At 42.6% G+C, this 15,254-nt stretch overlaps 1 protein-coding gene across 4 annotated transcripts in view; it reads left to right on the forward strand.

Annotated features, from left to right (window-relative positions):
* Positions 1–15,254, forward strand: part of LOC309598496 (tumor necrosis factor receptor superfamily member 4-like) — a 29,591-nt gene that overhangs the window by 3,338 nt on the left and 10,999 nt on the right. For 2 of the 4 annotated variants that reach the window (XR_014230072.1, XR_014230073.1), the window contains exons 1-7: positions 1,586–1,728; positions 4,175–4,297; positions 4,660–4,761; positions 5,208–5,274; positions 5,803–6,032; positions 6,352–6,477; positions 14,369–14,501. Coding sequence is in view for 1 of the 4 variants with exons in the window: in XM_082329151.1 (XP_082185277.1) it covers positions 1,587–1,728; positions 4,175–4,297; positions 4,660–4,761; positions 5,208–5,274; positions 5,803–6,032; positions 6,352–6,477; positions 7,199–7,266 (858 nt within the window). In the remaining 3 variants the exon portion in view is untranslated. Of the gene's footprint in view, positions 1–1,585; positions 1,729–4,174; positions 4,298–4,659; positions 4,762–5,207; positions 5,275–5,802; positions 6,033–6,351; positions 6,478–7,198; positions 9,120–14,368; positions 14,502–15,254 lie in introns of those variants that run through there. The other 2 variants (XM_082329151.1, XR_014230071.1) reach the window with 2 other exon arrangements.

Here is a 15,254-nt window from a genome sequence, read left to right on the forward strand (position 1 = left end):
CTGCAGGCAGGTACTGAGCGTGACGGTAGCTGAAGTTCAGCTGGTATGGTTTACTTGCTCTGTCAGCTTTGCTCCCTTTTGGAAAGAACGGCTGTAAGGTATAACTTCTTTTCCGTAGTGGTTGTTTTCCAAAACGCTTGGAAAATAGGAGAAGTAGAAAAATAGTTACTGTTTTGCCTCAGTTTTGCCTCCCCTTGCACTCTTAAACAGTCTTAGAGAAATTTAAGAAAGAAATTGAAAGCAGCAGTTCTGGATAAAACATGCCATGATATTGCTGTTCAGTCCTCCCAAATACTGCAGGCTAATAATTGGATTCCAAATGTACTTCTGTTCCAGTTGAATCTCCTTTGCATTTAGATGTAAATTGACTGTAAATCTGCTTTGTCTGGGAAGTCTGGCTATGTTTTTTAACTAACATAAATAAAACATCTTTGATTACTGTAGGATGTCTTGTTTACTTGGGCCTTTGCGTAAGTTGCTCAAGTCTCTTAGAACTGGAAGGCCTAGAATTTAGATCCTAGATCAATAAGATCAAATTAGTAAAATTCTAATAGTGAGCCTGTTAAACCTGTGTTAAACCCATTAATTCCTAGCGTGGTCACTTTTTTCACTACTCTGCATGCTTGTGTTAGGTGAGGGCAGGACTGCAGTGCCAGTGTGCTATTCAGCCTCCTCCATTGCTGTCCTGTTGTTGCTGGCTTGCACAGCTGGATGGAGAAGCCTTCTGGGGGTTTGGATTCCAGAGTTAACATGCTTCTGTGGAACAAAATAGGCATCAAAAGTAGCTGCTATGTGAATATTGCATCCTTCGCTTTCACAGAGTGCACCTCTGCTGGAAGCTTTTATTTTCGTGGGAGCAAATGGCAGGGGTAACACGAAGTCTCTATTTTGGAGTCAGGAGCTTACTTTTCTTCAATGGCAATGCCGGGAGACTGATATTATGAGTCGAAATGGCGACTGCAAATGCTTCTCATCTGTAGCTTTTGCTAGCTCCTGAGGGCAATATCAAGATGACTGATGATTTGTGATTCCGCACGCTCCCTGAGAAATGTATTAACGACGTTGTTTTGTATGCAGCAATAAAAGTCACAGGTCTACCGTTACCATGAGACCAAGGGGAGCGAATCTGTCTGTACTTCGCCTTTTAAGAAGCAAGCCTATGTGGGCTATGTTTCATTTTACCTATGAGACTCATCCGTAAAGGTTTTCAGGCGTTACCTCTGTATTGCTTTAATACTCTTTACAGTAACAAGGATCATCTCTTCTAGTTCTTCTGACATTCAAGGTCTGTGCTTTAATACTATGTAGAGGTATGTACCTGGCTGGAGGCACTCTGTTTTAAGGCTATGAACAGAAATCTTTTCATAACGCTATTCAGTATGCTGTCTTTCTGCCAATGAATATTTTACTTGTGAACTGCAAAAAACAGGTTTGTGGGGTGTGGGAAGAAGGATGGGGGCGTGGAGCACATGCTGGGAATTTCCCAGCAGCTGACATATGAATTTGTTCTGGTCAGCAGCGATTTAGAATCGCTTCTCCAAAAGTTTGCCGCTGTCAGATTTTTGCTGGGACAGTAGGGCTGCATTATGGTAGCTGTAGGTTTTTATTTGCATTTTTCTACTGTTTTGTTCTTGCTGCTGGCAGTCGCTATTAGCCATTGCTTGGGACTGAAATGCAAAGAACATCAATATCCTTTCGGTGAAAAATGCTGCAAGGACTGTGCCCCTGGTAAGTAATTTTCACTGGATGTTGGTTACACTTGCTCGATGTAATAGCTATCAGTTAATAACCCACAGGTGGTAGAAAACAGCTTGATGGAAATATCATTCAAATGTAGGAAGCGTAACATGGAGAAAAAGCATTTGATGAGGAGACTTTCTATCAGTCTAGACTGACAAAGATTGTTTCTATAACATACTAAATTTAGGAATCCTTCTCTTTGAAAGAGCTGCATGTTCTTTAACTTCTTTTGTGTGGCTCACCTTAATGTGTCAGTCTGGTGTATTTTCATTGTGGGAGTATTAGCTGGGAGAAGATGGTAGCATTTATCTTACTGTCCTTTACCTGTCACATAAAGAAGCTCAGAAATCTTGCATAATAGGGGAAAACTTTAGGTAATTAGCTCTGCTGCTAAAGATGGTTTTTGAGCTTTCTTTTGTAGCAAGGTTTATATTACTTAAGACTTGGTGTTTTTCTAAGGAAAAAGATACGCTTGATTCATAGACAGAGATTAGCAAAGCATAACGACAGAAAATGTATTTGTTTCCTCCTTTCTTACTGTAGAAACTGAATGAGTCTGAATTCTGGGTTTTGCATGCATATGTGTGTTTTTTCCCCACAATCTGGATATCTCTGAAGGCAGCGCAGTGTTGAGAAGCACAAATGCGAAATATCAAACCTCAAATACTTTAATAGTTGGGATTTCATTATGGAAATGACTTAGTGATGAAGAGTAACAACAATTAACAGGTAATATTGCTGTTCGAGGGCAATCCCCTTAACAGAAGGGATTATTTTTAGTACAGTCAATATTGACTGTACTAAAAGAAGGATACATCTACATGCCTAGAGAGAACATAGATCAAGTCTGTAAATGCAGCTGCAACTTAAAATCTTGCCTATGGTTTTATATGCATCTTTCAGAATAGTTACTTCCTCTTCTCGTAATTAAGTCTACTACACAAAATGGATGTGGTATGTACTGATGCAGTCGTGTTATCTTCAAAGATGCTAATTGGAATCAATTCAACATTTAATCTAAGACTTGAGGCAGTTTATTGCATTATTCTCAAAACTATTTAAATCTGAGTGTTTCCGAAGTCGATTTGAAGAAAGGCATACTTGTATGCAGATAGAGATAATCCTTTATCTCTAAAGTTTTTTGTTCCTCCTTACGCTGAAAGAACTTGCATCAGTTTTTTTTGCATTGACAGCAAATCTGCTGCTGTTGGGGAAACATTTTTTCATAGTCTCTTCCTGATTGTGTAGATGATAAAAATGTAGAAGTGTATTGCATGCATTGTGGTCAATAAAAATGTGTATTTTGCCACTGATGGCACTTAATAAAATGCAGAGAAAATTAGAGTGAGCAAGAGACTTGGTGCTTATTGTTCACCTACAGAATGGGAAAATGGAGAACCAAAGTGAAAGAAACAGTCTATGAGAATAAGAATGCATTTAAGCTCAACTGTAAAAACCTTAGTCATTAAAGCTGTCTGTAGTTCCTGCAGCCTGTGCTGTATGGAGAGAAGCTAGGGAGGCAGAAGGAACATGTCTGACTCCTTTTCCCAAATCCACTGTTAACGTGCTGTTCCAGTTTGGGCAAGTCGCTTTGCTCACAAACCTTGTCATCCTAGCGCATCAGTCTGAACTTCTGTGTAAGTACTGTGTATCGTACAGGTTGGAATTTGTGGGTGCAAGCATTCAGAGGTGGTTTCTAAACGCAGTGCCTGATACACACGTACTGCTCGCAGTAGTAACAAATGCCTGCCTTAGATCTTGCGCTGTGTCTCGCTGTCTGTGAAATGGAGCTAGTAACATCTTTGATGTTGTTGGTGCCAATACAGATGCATATCAAAATAGAACCGCATTCTTTCATGCCTAATGGGCTTTCAGAGTGCCAGCAGAAAGATACTACGAACGTTTATTCTTGGCTGCTTCACTAATGAATTTTCTGCAAACCTGAGCAGGCCATTGCCATCTTTTGTACCTGTTTGGGATTACTTTAGGTTGAATTGCACGATTTATCTCTTAAGGGAAGGCAGATCTATCGTAAAGCCATGTGTTACACTGGAGATCAGGCCTATTGCTGTGCTAAAAACCTGGTTTTTTTTCTAACTGACATTGGCTGCAAACTATGATCTCTAAACGATATGAAAAGGTGGTCTGGAGAAGTGATATTTGGAATCCACTGGGAGAATCATTTGGGGCATTATCTCAACTCTCAGCAAGTCGTCAGGCCCCTGCTAGCCCATTTTAGCTGCTTAATTTACAGTGATGCTATGGGTCAAAACTTTTAGGGATTCTAGCTTGTCGAAATCTGATGAATGTTTTCAGCCAGAGTTGTAAGTGGAACTGTCACTTTCTGGGTGCTCTTTCATTCTAATGCATGAAAATGAAGAGGGTTTTCTTCTGATAACAATCAGTTCCTCCTTCTACGTGGTCTTTGTTTCAGGTGAAAGAATGAGAAGCCGCTGCACAGTAACAACAGACACGGTCTGTGCCCCCTGTCAAGACGAATACTTCAGTAGTGAGCACAACCACAACTTCTGCAAGAGTTGTACAATCTGCAACACTAGTAAGTCAGTTGTATGGTGGTCATTTCTTGTTACAGATTTGGGAGGCAATCAGTCTTCATATGCTTTCTTATCTTTGCGTGCTCCTCAAAGGCTGATGTCGTAAAGCCTGTTGCTTGAGACGACTGAGCCCAAAGACTGGGTTGTTATTTCAATCGCCGATACATCCTGGTTGGTACTGATGGTAGAGCCGTCAAAGGGAAGCGGGCTTGCACTGCCTGAAAACTGGTGTCTTCAGAATTGTTAATAAACTCTGTTCTCTGCAGTTGTTTCTGCACGCAACAGGCAGGCACTGAGTAATTAATTTTTTTTCTTTCTTAACTTATTCTTTTTCTCTCACTTCCCTTTATTCTGTTGTTGCTAGGGAAGGGGAGCGTGGAAGTGAAGAAGTGTGAGAAGACCTCTGACAGAATTTGCATGTGTGTTGCAGGTTACATGCCAGATGCCAGATATACACTGGGAAGCGGTAAGTTAGTGATGGGTTAGACTCTCCAAACTCTTGCCTCCTCTTCAGACGAGATGGTGGTTATTTCAAAAAATATTTGTAAAAGCTGCTGTCATTTGTCTCACTGATATCTCCACACAAGTGTTATAGCAGGGTAGTTGTGCAAACTGTTGCTCTGAGATTCTTGAGCTGTCAGAAATCTTAATGCTCTCCTTGTTAACATCTGTAATGAGCCAGTAGAGAAAACAGGAAACCTTGCCAGTTGCAGACTAAAATGAACCACTGAGCATGTTGTGTTACTTCTGACCCAATGACTATGGTTTTTAGAGTCTATGTGGGTCTCGGGTCTCATTGGGTCTGTTCTATAAGCTAGACTACTAGTATAAGCTATTAGCGTAATTACTGTGTAGCTGTCATACGGTTCTGTTGCTAACTGAACTCAAATTTTGCTTCTCTTTTTTTTCCAGTATGCTCACCATGTCCTGAAGGGTCTTATTCCATAGGGGGAAATGAAAGCTGTCGACCTTGGACCAAGTACGTATCGCTGATCCAAACACATCGAGAACAACATTTTGGGTTTACTTCTGTTAGCAGTTGATGCCCAAATCATAGTGTGTAGAGTAAACCTGCAGCAGGTGCAATGAAACCATGTTTGTCATGGCTCTCAGGAGCCTTGAGCAGTCTGTGTACCGATTTGAAGCATCTGTCTGCCTTCCGCCTTTTCTCTCTTCACCTATGGCAACAACAGTATTCTTGGCCTTCTTTTTAAAGGTCCAGATGTTTGTGTCTGTAGCAAAAGGTTCCCTTGGCAAATGCAGCTGTGCTTCAAAGTTGTTACAGGAACAGATGCTAGGAAAAACAGAATGTCAGGTTTTTTCCAGTAATAACTTCGATTAGCTTAGTTGTTCTTCACATACCTGTAGAATCTAGGAAAGGTGAAGCCTGAGTTTGTATTGATAAAACAAGGATTGTAATGTTCGCTCACTTGTTCCATGGAGATCACTTATAAAGTCATTACTGCAACTGTTTGAAAAACTACACTAATTTCTTTTGCATCTCTAGCTGCAGCATTCTTGGGAAGAACACTCTTCGACAAGGGACAAAAACAGATGATGCTGTTTGCAGCAACCATGTCACACAGCCAGCTGCCTTTCAGAGTTCAACACCTGCTTTGAATCTTTCCACCACTGGCCATAAGAATAATGTGTCGACTGCAACGTTGTCACCGTCCAGACACAGTGTGATTCCTTTCATTTGCCCGGATACGAACAGCCCCACAGAGACTAACTGGGGTAAGGAGAGGGAATGACCAAGTCTAGTCAATTTGTTTACTAGAGCTGGTGAGGAATTTTCACCTGAAACTGATTTCATTGGAAATGAATCACACTCTTTCTCAGAAGCCATATCTGTATTTTACACAGTCTTTCAGTAAGACACACACAGGATTCCAGACTTCTTGCTGGTCTGCTTGGCAGCTGGGAGTTTCAGGCTTTGTGGTTCAGGGGTACTCCCGGAGTTCTAGGTTCCTTCTTGTGAAGCTGGAAAGCCACGGAAACTCCAGCTAGAACCATGAATCTTTTTTAGTGTATTCTTCTTCTGTTTCTCTTCCAGGGTCTTTATCACTTATCCTTATTTGTCTGATATTGCTCATGGTGAGTGGAATGTCCATCCTCCTGTTGATTATCCAAGCAGCCAAAAAAGAGACCAAGAGGAGGCCTTGCAGAATCAACCATCAGGGTGAGTTTCTTTTTATGGGGAAAAATGTATAGGAAAGAGAATAATCAGGGCCCCCTATTTGAACTTTGATAGTTGTTTCAATCATAATGAAGTCTACCTAGCTAAGTAGCACAGTGTCGTCTGCAGTTAATGCCAGTGGTTCATCCTCTATTTAGTCCTGATGCACTGGGGGTCATAGCTTGCGTTCTTACAGAGCGCAGATTCCCCTGCTTGTTGCCATGCAGAAAGATTCTCTCTCTCTTTCTCTGATTTTAACTCCTCCTAGCTTTTTCCTTCCTTAGTCCCTGCAAAAATGGTGTAATGATTTTGCCCAGGGAATTCCATTAATTACAGAGAGGATCCAGAATCAACGATCTTTTAAAGCGTATATTGTGAACTTTTTTGCCTACATGGAAGTAAACTGTCTTGAAGTGTCTCCTGCAAGCACAGGAAAAGTTTGACTGAGGAGAGCTGAACTCTGTATTCAGAATTAAGTGGCAGCCTGGCTCTTGAGTCAGCCCACAGCTGCCTCCCATTCCATTCGTAGAGCAATGGTAAAGTGTATTTTCACCGTTTCCTGCACTTGGTGTTTCCTAGCACTGGCTGGAAAGACAAGCACTGACCCGAATGTCACTCATAGGTACCTAGTCATCCACGAAACTAGAAGAGTCCCTGGCTTCCCTTTTCCTGCCCCTTCTACTCTGTACAGTATTTTTTTTTATTATTATCTGTCTTTCGGCAGGAAGGAGCGTTCGAGTGCCTGTCCAGGAAGAACACATTGACTCCAATTCTAGTCTCATCAAAAACTGACTCCACATTACATTACTGTTTCCTGCATTTCTGAGCCGATCGATTGCAACAAGTAACGTGACAGAACATTCAGTGGCTATATGTGTGGATGTGTGTAACTGTTTAATTGCACTTCGGTTCCTTTGGGTCTCGTTGAGTGGCCCCTTTGGCATTAGGACCCATGGGAGTAGCTGTTTTGGTGGAATTGTGATTCCTTCTCCTAGGCACTCCTGTGCACAGCATCCCTGTTGCCAGAGCTGCGTCGATACGGTCCAGTGTGCATTTCTAGCCAATTCTCTGAGTAGTGATGGGCAATTGTCTTTGGACTAAAGAAAGTATTTATGAAGCTGTAAGAGCTGATCATTGAGCAGACAGAAAAACAGGGAAATTAAAAGACCTGCTTTATGACTGAGTTTACATCTTGTCTTTCAATTCTGAGACGCTAAGCAGAGCATGTCTCTCTTTTCTCAGTGCAGGTATCTCTGCTGTTTCAGTCAGTTCCCAAATGAACTCTCCTCGCTTTAGGTGGAGAATCTCCCCTGATGAACCTAGCCGGCTTCCTTTGTGCTTCCATTATTTCAAGTTATTTCTTCTTGGTCAAGCTGGGGGGCACGTGTCAGCTGTGCCTCCCGGGACAGTTGTCATTGCTGGTAACTCTTGTGCTGGCCACGCACCAGAATAGCACCAGAATTCTGGCGCTAGCTGTTAAGTGACTGTTGAGAGATGGCTGTTCAATGCCACTTCTTTCTTTTCTGCATTTCTTCAAATATACCCATTGAGAAAATGTCATGTTAACGTATTGAGCAGTATCCCCATTGTCAAGCCAACAAGTAGAATTACTCGTGATCACCAGGTAGCTCCAGATCTCCAAGTGTTCGGAAGTCTCCATGGAGATCTTCATGTGTGTGGAAAGTAGAATTATGTGGATTGCCAGAAGGCAAAGGGAATGGTAATTTCTGATTAAAACATTACTAGTGGAAACTGTAGTTCAAAATAGGGGGAAAGGTAGAGTACCACTTGTCTGCACTGTAAACTGTAGTAGTTGCCATGTATAACTAACGTTTTATCTGTAAGCCCTGTGCAGCCGACACGCTGTGTGCTTCCTCTTGGTGGACATCCTGTTGTGCTGAATACCCTGGTGTGTCTGTCATCAGCAAGGCTGCTTCGGTCAAGCTTGGACATCTCCACAGTAAAACTGTTTAGCTTAAACCACTTTTGTGTGGCTTGATTGCTTGCTGTGGATGTAGGGAGAAACTCACAAGCAAGTTTGGTTCCAGACAGTGCTCTGGATTTGGGGAAAGTCTGTTTATGTCTTAGGTTTAGGAGCATGTACATGGACATTTAGAGTTTTTCTGCTGATGAATGATAATTTTGTGATGGTTTGGAAAAGAGTATCTCCTGAGATGTTCTCTGTTGATAAGAGGCAAGAGCTGAACTCTTTAACAGAGTGCCGCCTCTCTGGGCCTGCAAGGGTTGCATTTTGGCAAAGACGTGCAAAGATCACGTAACAGTGGATAGATGCCTAAACAATGCTCTGACCGTTCATCTGGATGATCGCCTTGTGCATGCTGTCAATGGAACCCGCATTCAGAACTGAAGAAGTGTTCTTGGTTTGGTCTCTGTGCAGTTAAAGTACCTGGTTGTTTGCCTGTACGCTGTACGAAATGAATTTTACTTCTGTAACGTTTTACCACAAATTAATCAGTCTGTAGGTTTGGAAATAATTCAAATTTTAGGTAGCAAGTTCAAAATCTGAAGTGTCTGAGAGAAACCTGAAGTGTTGTTGTTGATAGCTTTTGATGTAATTTAAATATCTCAGTGTAAAAAGTCAAGAAGAAGTAAACTTGAAAGTTATATAATTCAGAAGTGTGTTTCACTTCAAATATAACTCCTCAGTAGATAATTCGTTAGAGATAGGTATTTTATATACATGGTACCAAAGCATATGCCAAAATATGCAACAGGAAATGTATTCAAGAATACAACTGGTGTCTAGAAACATGTTTTTAAGCATATGTTTTATTATATGTTATACATATGGTGTACTTAGCAGTGATTTCCTATTTTGAAGTGCATATACAATGTATATAAACATTTGTATTATATACGAAGTGTGATAGTGACTTTTTGAAATAAATTGTGGTAGCAGCTCGATGTGCATGTATGAAGTGTGTGATTCGAGAGTACAAATGAGCAAGAAGTTGTTCCAGTGTGTATAATTCTCACAGAAAGCAGGATCACCAATGGTCAGTCCTATGGCTTAGCAGGTTTTGAGTTTGCATGCTGCCTTGCCCCTGGCGTTCTGTGTGACTTGAGAAAGCTGTGTGGAGTGGTTTTCTCTGTGAATCTGGCCTGGCAGCAGTCCTGACCTGGGAGTTGCTGGGATGTTCAAGATGATAAGGCTCAGCCCCTTCAAAAGCACAGAGCCCCTGTTGTGAATGTAGAGGTCTTTGAAAGTGTGCTGTGGCCTAAATGCTGTCATCTTACAGTGAATTGGATGGCAAAGTGCAATGGGTGAATCTGAGAAATGCATTCTAGGGAACACCCAACGAATTCTTGGAAACGATGCTTATCAAGTTTGTAGGCTGCACTTCAGAGGCAATAAAGCAAGTACCATGTTTCCATGTAACTGAGCGAGGTGCAGATAACTGATGAGCTGTCTGAGGTTGTAGGTTATATGGTGAAAACACAGCCCACGGGAACAGATGAGCTGTTGGCTTGACAGAAGTGCTGCTGTGGCAGTAGAGCTCCTCTGTGGTGTCGGCTCATCAGCTGTTTCCACGAATCTTACTCGTTTTCTGCCCTCTGGCTCAGCTGCACAGGAAGATGCCTGGGTGCACTGTGTTCTTGTGCCTTCCTACAGCCTCCCGACCATGAGATTTCCTGCAAACCAGGGCACGGGTTCCCTCTGGCTGAAGAAGGAACTGGTACTGGCCCTGGCAGTGCACAGCAGAGTAGGGTGTAGCTGAGGACAAGTTGCATTTGCTCACCAACATTTGGAAAACTGAAGACAGACAATTCAGCGTGCTGTGTGGCTGAAGGCCTGTAAGAGCAAGCCCTCACAGGCTGGAATTGCTGGCTTTTGTGCTAATGCGTACCCGCCAGCCGATCTGTGCTGGCTGTACTGCTGTAGGACTGTATCCAGTCACCGTGCCAAGACATATAATCCTATCAGAAGAGTTAAACCGTAGTAACATTTGATAGGATTGGAGGCATTTATGATTTGATTTTTTTGAGGATTTGGTTGTTGGTAGACTGCTGATTTAAATAAACTAATGTAGGTATTTCACTCTAAATAAAGGAATAACAATTTTTTTTAATTGCCATGTTCAGTCTTGCCACTATTCTGTGAAAAATTAGCCTGGATTTTTTGTTCCAATCCTCCCTACAATGGCAGAAAGTAGTTAAAAATAGGCAGAGAATCTTGAACAAATTGGTGCTGCCATCTGCCCACGCTTGTCTTCCTACATGCCAGAAATGAAACTTTCCCTTCTCAAAGGTTTGGGCCTGTGTCACAAAGTAAGTTCCTGTTTTTCAGCCATTCAGATTTTCCCATTTTCAGGCACTTGAGAGAGACACAGTCTAAGTTGCGCAGCTTCATCTAAGCTGATAAAGACAGGGCTGTACTGGAAATTTTTTCCAGTGTAATGCAGTAGGCTGAGGTATCAGTTCTTTTATTCTGCAAACCAATGCTAACTCTGGTTTTAGCGTGAACTGTATTGGCAGTTAGAGTACTTGGTAAACCTATATGATTTGTAAATTAAATGCATCTGGGTTGCCATAGAGCCCTGATTCAGGAAGACACTTAAGCACATGCAAAACTGTCTGCATGAATGTTGTCACTAAAATTTGGCCTCTTGATTGTTTTAAGAACCATCTGTGAAACGGACTAATAATTCCTATAATTTTATATTTCTGGGTGAGAACAACGCAGGTTTTTTCATGAATAATTTAACTTCTTTTTAACTACACTAGCCATGAGTTATGGGCCCCGGGGCCAGCCCCTTAAGTTGTTTGTTATTAGCTACAGACAGAGGTTAGGCCAGATTGCTACAAAAAACCAGAAGGGAAACCAAACAAAAAACAAACCCCTCTTGTCTTCGGGATTTCTATCTACAATACTTATTCTCTCTTACATGTGAGGCTATCACATATGGCTGCCTGGAGTTTTAACAAGGCTATTTGTTTAAAATGAAGGTTTGTTTTGCTTATTGTGTTGCGGCATTCAGTTTTGGAGAAGCATTAGGACAAGGACAGATGGTATTTGAGAGCCACATTAGAAAAAAATTATATAAATGAGGCTGGGTTTTGTAGTTCTTGAACGCTTCTTTCAGATTTTGCAGTTCTTGAATGCTTTCAGACTGCAGATGTGGCAGTTAACATGTGTATCTCACGTTTCAGTAGTTATTATAATTTAAAAAAAAAAAAAAAAAAAACACCACAAGTCTATAGGTTTATGCTTTTTATGTTCACTTCCTCCTTTGTCTTTTTTTGGTTTTCCCCTACAAACATGTCACAAGTTTCTGCTACTGTGGTTACCCCAGATCCTTTATCTCCTGCATTTTCTCTTCACATTCTCCGGTGGCTTAGAAGTGTATCATAGTGACTCAGGTTTGCCATGAGAGATTTAAGAAGGTCACATCTGCTGAGATACGCCATGCCAGCTGCTGAGCTGGAAAGGAAACACACACCTTGGTAATGTCAGGGACTTGGGGTTTTTGCGTCTGTCTGGTTTGGTTTCCTTCTATGAAATGTCAGCTACCGGGCCTCTGCTCCCTTGGGATTGCCTGCACGGAGTCGCCGCTTTCGGCGGCCAGGCTGTGCGAACAACCCAGGGGGTGACTGCGAGACCCGTTCCGTAGGCTAAGGCAGAGCTCTGGTGAGCGCGTGCTGTGGGGTCCTTAGTGCTGCTCGAAGGAAGGATCCCGGGGTCTTTGCAAAGCCCTAATTGTTTCCGGTGAGAATTTAACTTGCCTCGGGAACCCACGTGTGGCACTGCGTGAATCACGCATGTGTCTGCCACGTTGTTTGACTCCTGTGCCCCAGCCTTACCTGTTACAGGTTTGCAGGGCAGTAATTCTGCCTGCGTGCCAAAAGAAGGAAGGCGTTAGACAGGCACTGCAAATACCCCAAGATCTGGAAACCCTCGGGGTAGCCAGCCCTAGTCACTGCAGAATCTCAAGGCTGGCCTAAAGGTCAGCAGAGCTGAAAGGAACACAGTTTTGTCTTCTAGGTTCAGGCTGCAGATAAATTATTTCTCCTTAAGCTTTTTTTTTACCCCAGTCTTTGGACAGTACTATGTGAGCTGTCATATGGTACCCTTCTGGGGAGCTGATGTCCCCGTGCCCCCTCTGGTGTCAGCCTCACCATGTGGTTCCTGCACCCCATGCACGGACTGTTGCTCTGCGCTTTCTGTAGCCTGTCAGAACTGCTGTTCTACCACGGGTTCCCTGCTGTGGCGAGTCACTTCACCTTGTGTGAGTAACATCTCACAGCTGTCACGACATAGTAAGGGGCTCTTTAAGTAAAGACTGACTGGCAGTTGTTTTCCAAGAGCATAGACAAGTTCTGTACAACAGAATGTGAATCCTGTAGCTAGCAATGGAGTTTTTTACAGCGGGATGAAAACAATTTATGAGATGGAGCTTACAAGGCAATTTATACATCGGTCTAGTAAATACCATTACTCATTCAGAAATTACGTAGATTTCATGTGAACCACCTCTTACTTGTAGGAGAACTGCATGGCTTCTTTGGTCACCCATTATGGGTAATCAGCAAAATCTCAATGTCAGGAAACGAAATACTCTCCCTGATAACAATACTGTCTCATTGATGACGTTAAGTCCACGGAGTGTCAGTAAAGCCACTGGACTTGCAAGAACTAATTATGTACCTGAGAAGTGGTTACACTGTTGTTGTTTTTTTTTTTTTCTTCTTTTTGCTCTTTCCAAAAGGTTAGTAATTTAGACAGTTCAGCAAACTGGCGGCTCCAGTGGCCCCAAGCAAAAAGGAAGCTGTAAGGCTCCTGGCGATGCATATAATGTTCAGCTCATGGCTGGATATCCTTAAGGTGGGCAAAAGTAGAATTCACAGCCCATTCTGTAAATACTCTTAGGATCGTGTGCCCTGAAGACAGAGGTACAAATTGCCTCCTCGGTGCACTTCAGTGGGTGGAAGAATCCATTGGTTCTTCCCTCAAATCTCATCCTTGAGCACTCCTTCTACTGTTATGTGTGCAGGTCGTGGTAGCACAGAGGAGGCAGAAGGGATTAGGAGATCTGCAACATCTTTTCTTCTGTTCCATCACTGTGTGCACTTAGGTTTCAGCCTTAATCTGCCCTGAGCCTATGTATGGGTATGGGCAGGCGCGGCTGGAAGAGAGTCCTTTCTTCTGTGAAGGTCAGGGCTGGAAGTGAGCCACTGTGTTTGGGGTCTTTTGCTTCATGTGTTTCTGTGCCTCCCTTCCTTTGCTGAAGGAAAGAGAAGCAATTCATCTTCCCCAGGTTTCCTGATGTAGTGAGGCCCCACATTCAGAGCTGAGGTTCATTTCTTGGAGACAGTCATAAAAGATTAAGACTTCTTTATCCAAGACTGAGGAACTAGAGCTTGGCATGCAGGAGATGCTTTGGTTCAAACTCCAGCACAAGCCCTTGCAGAGTCTCTCTTCAAAGGGACAGTAGCAGCAGCATTTGGATGCTCCTTTTTAGTGGCAGCTGGGAACTTTGAGCCCTGAGGCATTTCTGAACATCTCGGCCCGTAGCTTCTTCTCTTTGCCTGTTGGAGACCGTGCTGTGTCTTCCTGTTTCATGCAAAGGAGAAGGCACTGCATGATATTCGTGCTCAGACAACCCCAAAGGCCACATTGCTTCCAATGGCCTTTTAACCCTTGGGATTATAATTTTGAACACAGGTCACATGGATTGAAAGAAACTGCAGGCCACAGAACCTCTGCTTGTGTGTGAAGATAAAGACTGTAAGGATCCTAATTTCTGAAAAGTCTCAATCAAATATTGTCTAGTTAATCCTGTAGCTACTGCTGAATAAACCCCCCAAACAGTCAAATGATGAGTGAGAACTGCTGCTTATTGATGGTTGAAATCGGCATTTGTTCTATCAATAGGTGCAGAGAGAGCTGGAAACCCTACCAGATCAGGCAGCAGCATGGAACCTAGCAGCGTTGACATACATCGCATACAGGACTGAGCGAGAAACGGATTGACAGATGAAATGTCACTACCTGACATCAGAGACAGGTAAGGTTAGTTTTAGAAAACCGCCAAAGATTTTAAAGCCAGATAGTCAAGTTGTCTGTGAAAGGTCACTGCTGACTTTAGAGATTTAGACTTGGCATGTACAACTATTGTCTGTGATCTGACTGTAAATGTTCCATCATCTGGCAGTATCTGTGCATGACTGTAATGCTTGAACAAGAATGAAAGCATGTAGAGACCAGCTGAGAAAAAAAACAACGTTCAAAGAAGGTAGAGGAAAATAAATTATTAGTTCTTCTTCTGATAAACACCAGGTATCAAATATCACATATGCTAACTGCCTGCCTGCAGCCTTTGCCAGGCCTAGGGTTCCCTTGTGTACCACCTGCCAGTTGGCTCGGTAGGACCTTTGGAGGTCCCTTCTCTGTCACTGTGTTTATGACGCTGTGCAAAAGTCTGATTAACGTTCATATTTGGTATTTAGGCAGTGCTAGTTATTAATGTCTACCTCTGAGCTTCAAGGGAATGGCCAGTTCCTCCATCTGGAACCACTACACTGTCCTTGTCCTTTCTGATAGACATGGTCTAGTCTATTGCTACTGCTATACTTCTAAAGATGAAGAAAGTAAGGCATCAGGAGGCTAAGTGTGGTGCCTAACTTAGAGACCTGGTCTTCTACTACTCAAGTCCTTCTGTTAGTTAAAAATGACCCATCCCAGCTATTGCTGGAAGGAACAGTTCTTCCTGTTGGTTATTCAGCAGCATTAGTTATCAGTGACTGGTGTGCCAGATATT

Source organism: Platalea leucorodia, assembly GCF_965183815.1.
Source record: "Platalea leucorodia genome assembly, chromosome: 17".
Taxonomy (NCBI): Eukaryota; Metazoa; Chordata; class Aves; order Pelecaniformes; family Threskiornithidae; genus Platalea; species Platalea leucorodia.